Consider the following 6,607-nt stretch of genomic DNA (forward strand, 5'->3'; position numbering starts at 1 on the left):
CCGCCAGGCTCAATCACGAGTAGGATGTTCCGATTATGTGGTGAAAACCCTAAATCGTAGTAGGTCGTTTTAGCTTTATTTTGATCAAGCAGGACCACCATCTGATCGTACACCTCGTACGAATCATGGGTGAATCGGCTCAGGACAACCTGAGAGCCGATCGAGGCTCGTATTTAATGTTTACGTGTATGCCATGCATGAAACTAAGCGAGGCAAATCCATCACCTTCCTGACCAGGTATAGGTCAGGTGGCACGCCCTTGCACCAGCATCGGACGTGTGTGCCGAGTCTTTGCGGGCCGTCGCTCGGAGGGACCAGGGTCAGCCGCAGTCCTGGGAGCCTCCCGGCTCTACTGTGTTGTCCGTCGCTGCTCGCCGGTGGGTTTCTAACCGCAACACTAAGTGACTAGGAGCACATGCTAGAGCTGGCTCTTGCATGAGAGCCCACTCCTCTTCTCTCTCCTCCTCTCTCTCCTCCAACTAAGCATGAATATATTATTTTAACCCTTATAGCCAGCTGACTATAACTTATTATACTTGCTCTGATGCGACCAAGGCACGTAGGTGGAATCATGTCTCTAGGTAACCTGAAGACAGTCATGGCACCTGATGGATATGAGCACCTTAAAAGCAGCTGGCCATCTGTTCTAGAGGATCTGGCCACCAAGCTTGCGCATTGACCTCCTTCTTTTAAACTCACAAGATTTGGATATTCATCTAAATTATCATGCTAGTTCTGTTTTTAGTAGCGATCATATCCTAGTACTGTTAGTCTGTTAAGGTTGATTGCCTTGATGCATATATTTGAGCCCAGACACCTTTTTTTAGATATTTGAACACACTTGATTAAAATTTATCACCAGAAAGTGAGTTTGGCACATGAGCTCCGACCTGCGGGAGGCGAGAGCAGTTGCGGCTAGCGTGGAGGCGGACGGCGGCGTGGCCACGGAGGCCACCAACACAGGATGGGGAGGGGCGATGGAAGCTTCGGGAACAGCGGCACCATGACGTCAGCAGGCCCAGCACCTGTATGCGAACAGAGGGATGGGGAGAGGGCGACGAGGGGAGGCCCGACCTGGCTTCAGAGGTTCGAGAGGACGTCGAGGAAAGGAGATCATGCAGCAACCATGGTGCTGTCATGTTGCAGCTACTGAACATACAAGCTACCTATGTGGTTTTTTTTCAAGGGAAGTTAGCTATGTGGTGTTGGATCAGGTTCAGATCCCTCTGGTCTTAAAAGTTGCTCTATTCCTAAATGTTGTGAATGTATGAACTACGAAGCAGCCATTTTCTTGTTCAAACTAATCACACGTAAGCTGCGGTCAGCACGACTCACTCCATTGCAGATCGATCAGCTAGATAGCTACTTAATCACTGAAAATCCTCATTTTTTCCAGGTTAGAAGATAAATTGGAATTTCCAAGTTACCCGGTAGTTGCAAAATCACAGTATGATGTTTGATACTTTGATTCAAATGTGAAGTCATAAGCTATTGCAGTCTATTTTCGAATTATTCAGTAAAAGTTCTAGAATATTGCAAGCCATTTGCTCTCTCGGAACATTCTTCTTAGTGATGAAAAATGGCAGTGTACTACCCCTATTTTTTCATATAAGGCAGCTCCTGAACTGAGAGTTAAAAGCAAAGAAAATAATTGTCTATCAAGGAAAAATAGTTGTCTATCAAATGCCGAGTGTTTATCAAAAAAAAAAAAAAAACGAACCGTTGTCGCCTCTGTGTTACATTGTGCAGAAACTGATCCTGGGTTTTTTTCCCCAACTTTGACCTGCTATCTCGACTGGTTGCCGAGCTCACGAAGCTCCCGGGCCAGCTCCTCCACCTCCTTCCACGAGCTCCCGCCTTCCCTTACGGCCGCCGCGGCCTGCTCGGCCAGCTCCTTGGCCCTTGCCTCCACGCCGCCCCATTCCTTTTTCCCAACGATCGTCGGCGTGTCTTCCAGCACGCGCACCAGCTCGTCGGCGTTGGGTGCCACCGCGAGACCACCCCAGCACACCGGCACGGCCACACCGAGGTCATCCACCAGCAGCCGCGCGTTCACGAACTGGTCGGCCGTCATTGGCCACGCCAGGATGGTCACCCCGGCCGCGGCCGCCTCCAGCACCGAGTTCCACCCGCAGTGCGTCACAAACCGCCCCACGGCACGGTGCCGCAGCGCCACCATCTGCGGCGCCCACCCGCGGATCACCTTGCCCCTGCCGCCCGCCGCGGCGCGCCCCTCGAACCCCTCCGGGAGCACCACCGCCGGCCCGACCGCCCACACGAACGCCACGCCGGTGCGCTCCAGGGCAGCCGCCAGCGCCGCGGCGTGGGCCGGCTGCAGCACAGCCATGCTCCCGAAGCTGATGTAGAGGACGGAGCCTTCCTCCGCCTCGAAGCGGTCCAGCCAGGCGCACAGGTCGGCCGCGGCCACTGCCGTCTCCCCTCCGCGGCTGCCCTCGGCGTCGGTCTCCGGCGCCAACGGCCCGACGGCGCGCACGGGGCGGAAGCCCAGGTCGGCGAGCGGCGCCTCCAGGTAGGGCGCCTCGAGCCGCAGGAAGGTGTTGGTGACGAACGCCCAGCAGTCGAGGTTCCAGAGGAAGTTGCTCCTGACGCCGTCGGAGACCTCGTCGCCCTGCTTGTACGTCCGGTACAGCATCGTGAGCTGCCTCCACGGGAACGCCGGGGCGCCCGGGAGGTCCGGGAAGGCGACGGGGCAGTCCTCATCCCCCTCGTCGTCGCGCGGGGGCAGCCGGCGCAGGAGGGAGTGGAGCACGGCGGTGCCGTAGGCCGCGGAGGAGGAGAAGGCGACGCGCGGGACGCCGAGCTCGGCGGCGAGCGGCTGCGTCCAGCCGCAGAAGAAGTCGGAGAGGACGGCGACGACGCGGTCGGGGGTGCCCGAGCGCGCGCGGGCCCAGGAGAGGAGCGGGCCCCGGAGGCCGGAGAAGGCCACGATGAGCGCGCCGAAGAGGGCCGGCGGGCAGCCCCTGGCAGACTCGATGCCGGCGGGGAAAGCTGGGTGGGAGGGGAACGGGAGGGTGAGCGCGCGGACGGCGCCTCCCGGGTGCGCGGCGAGGAGAGGGGAGAGAAGCTGGGTGGTGGCCGGCGTGACGACGACGGTGAGGCGGAGGCCGCGGGCGGCGAGGAGCGCGGCGAGGTCCAGGAGCGGGATGGTGTGGCCCTGCGCCGGGTACGGGACCACCAGGACGTGTGGCGCTCGGGCAGTGGGGATAGCGGCGGCGCCGGCGGCTGCGGCCATCGGCATGGGAGGCGGAGCAGTGAGTGAGCGGCGACCTCGCAGCGAGATGTCGATCTGTGTGCGTTTTTTGTTTTTGTGAAGCAAGCAACTTGATTGATCTGTTTGCGTTTTTTGTTTTTGTCAAGCAAGCAACTTGATTGCGCTGAAGCGGGAGAACGTGCTGACGTTTACTAGGCCAAGCAATAGCAATGGCACGTTGCTCTTTTATTTATTTATTTTTGACACGCCAACACGTTTATATTAATCTACTCATCCTAGTCTGCCTTGGCAATGGCGTTATGGCCTGGGTTGCTCGTCACACTATCTCGCCGGAGAAGAACAAGGCGGCCAGGACCGCGTTCTGGCCAAGGAAGTCATCGACGATGCTTGCCAATTTGCATTCATACGGGACGCCACGGTTGCCGGCATCGTCAACCCCGACTTCGACGACGAAGCATAAGAACTGCCACCAACATGGGCGCCCGGCGATAAAACCCTCCGATAACAAGTCTTTCGATCCTATTACAGTAGTTATTTACATTTTTCATGAATAAAATATGATCTTCTTCGCGATGAACTCTAATTATATCTTCTTCTTGTTCAAGCTTGTTTCGCGAAGAAGATCATATTTTATTCATGAGCACAACCTGAAGAATCAGGGAAGACCCCTATCACCGTCACTTCAGCGGACTGACAAAGTTTATATACTCCCTCCGGTTCATATTAATTGACTCTAATATGGATGTATCTAGAACTAAAATGTGTCTAGATACATCCATATTGAAGTCAATTAATATGAATCGGAGGGAGTATGATCTTCTGCTGTCTTCCCATGCCTCTCCAAATAATCAACTAAGCAAGCCACACGACACAAGATAGTTAAATCCATTGCGCTGTTCATAGAGAGACCCAATCCTACATCATCCCGCATGATGATGTTATAACGAAGACAATAGGCATGCAGCCAACTTAGAGCATCCCCACTCGTTGGCGCTCCCCACGCCCAAATCCGGCGAAATATTCGTCCGGATTGGAGGAAGATTTGGCGTGGGGAGGAGTAGTTTCCCAGTCGTGTGCTCCCCAAGCGGCGTTTTTCGGGGAAAAAGAGGATGGCTCGGGGAATCCGGACGAAAGAGGAGACACGTGGGCGTGGACGGTTGGTTTAGCTTCATCCGGAGTCCCCGGGAGACCCCCGAGAAACCGAGGATGGCATGGGGAGTCCGGACGAAAATAGGCTCAAATCCGGACCAAAACGAGGAACCGGGGGCTTGACTGGGCCGTTTTTCGCCGTCCGGATGAAAAAAAGTGGCCGTAGAGGGCTCTATGGGGAGACGAGTGGAGATGCTCTTAGGAAGCGGCAACTTAATTCGCACATTCAGCATGGACAGGTACAGGTTGAGGATGGAGGTGAAAATCAAATAACAATCAAATTCAGCAGAGTTTTTTTAAAGACATTCAGCAGTTAATTCCTCACATTCGCAGTCTGCTTTGCGTCTCTTTTTTTTTTTAAACATGCTTCGTGTTCCAGAATGGAACTGCGGCCTCATTCGCCCACGGATGGAGCTCGCCGTTGCCGACGCCACCTTTGAAGCTTCCGGTGCAGCCATTGCCGACTGGGCTGCGTTGAAGACATGGTCCACCACCCCTCTGCCGCACCTGAAAGGGTACTTTACGCCTATGTTTATTTTTGGTAATTGATGACAAATCCTATGGACTGATATTTTCAATATTGAGTTTTTGTTGGAAGGAATACTCCATAGGTTTTGCTTGAAGTTGATATGTTGGATTCAAGATATGTGATGTCAAGAGAGAAGCTTTGGCTCGAAGTCGGTGTCACAATCCTCCAAGGCTCATGAATTGAGCTATTGGTGACCAAGATTTAGCGCATGCAATCAAATGAAGTGTTCCAACTTGAATGAAGCATGAGCGTCGTCATCAAGGTGAAGCGGGACACGGTTAATCCTCTCACCGTCTTATGATGTCAGGTCACGATGTGAAAAGAAAGAGGAAGAGCTCGAGACGACGTTCGAAGGAGCGCTCGAAGGCGAAGCGCGACAAGGTAGTCCCCTCTTCTCGGTTTTTCTTGAGTATAGGACCCCGCACTATTAAGGGGAGTCGGAGTAGTTATTTGGTCCTTTAGCTCAAATCAATCCTATTTGTTTGGCATCTTTCATCCACATTACCTTCGCCACCAAATGTCACATTTGGTTTCCTCTTTTTTTGTCTCTCCAAAGGCGGTTCGGTTTTTTTGCTCGGCATTTGCCATTTCTTTTGTACCATTTTTTGTTCGCCACAGAAATATTTCACCTATTGCATCTATCTTTTTGTTTCTTAAATATTTTGCTTCCAATGATGATTAAAGTTTGCTCAGATTTTACTCAAAAATTTGCTCCGCTTTTTGCGAGAAGAGAGTAAAGAAAAAAGGAGTCAAACCGGATGGCCCATCTCTTCTCACGGTGTACCTTTTCCACGCAGAGCAAACCGCCCCTTCCGCCGTGGTGGCTCGGGTCTCCCCGCGTGAGGCCCGCCCACGGCTGCGGCGTGCCCACGGCTGCCATGGCGCCGGCGGCCTCTGCTCCTCGCTTCCATGGCCTGTGGATGGCGGCTTGCTCCGGGTCCTGGCCGGACTCCCCCGGCTGCGGAAGATCTCGCCCGACAGATCTGGCCCGGCGGCGTCCTGCGGGTCTGGGCTACCCCGCTGCCCATCTGCCATGGGGAGGACCCTCCGCTTCTCTTCCTTAGCGGCTGCGGAGGTGGTGAGGACGGCTCGCTCGATGCCTGTGTGGGTTGCACATTTGTGTCTGCTCCTGTCGGCTCGTGCTCCGGGAGAAATCCTTGACCTCCGGGTCAGGCGATGGCGTCGTCTTCGCGTCGCTGTTCCTCTTTGGAGGCATCGTCTTGGAGCCTGACCTGTGTCGGGCGGCATCGCCTCTCGTCTTCTCGCCGGCCCTCGGCTCATTTCCTTGCAGGAAGAGGCTGTGGTCATGGTGGCCCTGGCAGTGCTACGTCGACGTCCCGGGGTGGCCTCGGCTTGCGTTGCCCTTCGACTACGGGGGCGACACATCGGTGTCGTCGCCCCAGTCTCGGCTATCCGACGCCCTTCGGCTACGCCGACGGCACACCGGTGTCGTCGCACGGTCTCGGCTATCCGACGCCCTTCGACCGTGCCGGTGACGATTCTTCGTGTGCTCTCGTCCGGTCTCCACGTATTCCACTACTTGTTCCGAGGGTTGCTTGCCTTTGGTGTTGAGGTTCTCACCGGAGATCCTCCTTGGCTGTCGACTTGAGGTTCTCAAGGTGGTGTACTGGTTGCGACTTTGCTTTTGGTCGTGCCTTGTGGTGGGACTCGTTTCTGCATCGCCCTGTTATCACCAG

The 6,607-nt window shown here is 55.0% G+C and overlaps 1 protein-coding gene across 1 annotated transcript; it reads right to left on the minus strand.

Annotated features, from left to right (window-relative positions):
• Positions 1-1,667: 1,667 nt before the first annotated feature.
• On the minus strand, positions 1,668-3,253 carry LOC124647356 (UDP-glycosyltransferase 89B2-like). The gene has a single exon (XM_047187318.1). The coding sequence runs from the start codon at positions 3,251-3,253 to the stop codon at positions 1,787-1,789; it is 1,467 nt and encodes a 488-aa protein (XP_047043274.1). The 3' UTR covers positions 1,668-1,786.
• Positions 3,254-6,607: the final 3,354 nt, after the last annotated feature.

The sequence above is a fragment of the Lolium rigidum genome, chromosome 1 (assembly GCF_022539505.1).
Source record: "Lolium rigidum isolate FL_2022 chromosome 1, APGP_CSIRO_Lrig_0.1, whole genome shotgun sequence".
Lineage (NCBI taxonomy): Eukaryota > Viridiplantae > Streptophyta > Magnoliopsida > Poales > Poaceae > Lolium > Lolium rigidum.

Bases quoted from the DNA above. Each gene is read 5' to 3' on its own strand.
- LOC124647356 (XM_047187318.1), bottom strand. From the start codon at position 3,253: ATGGCCGCAGCCGCCGGCGCCGCCGCTATCCCCACTGCCCGAGCGCCA.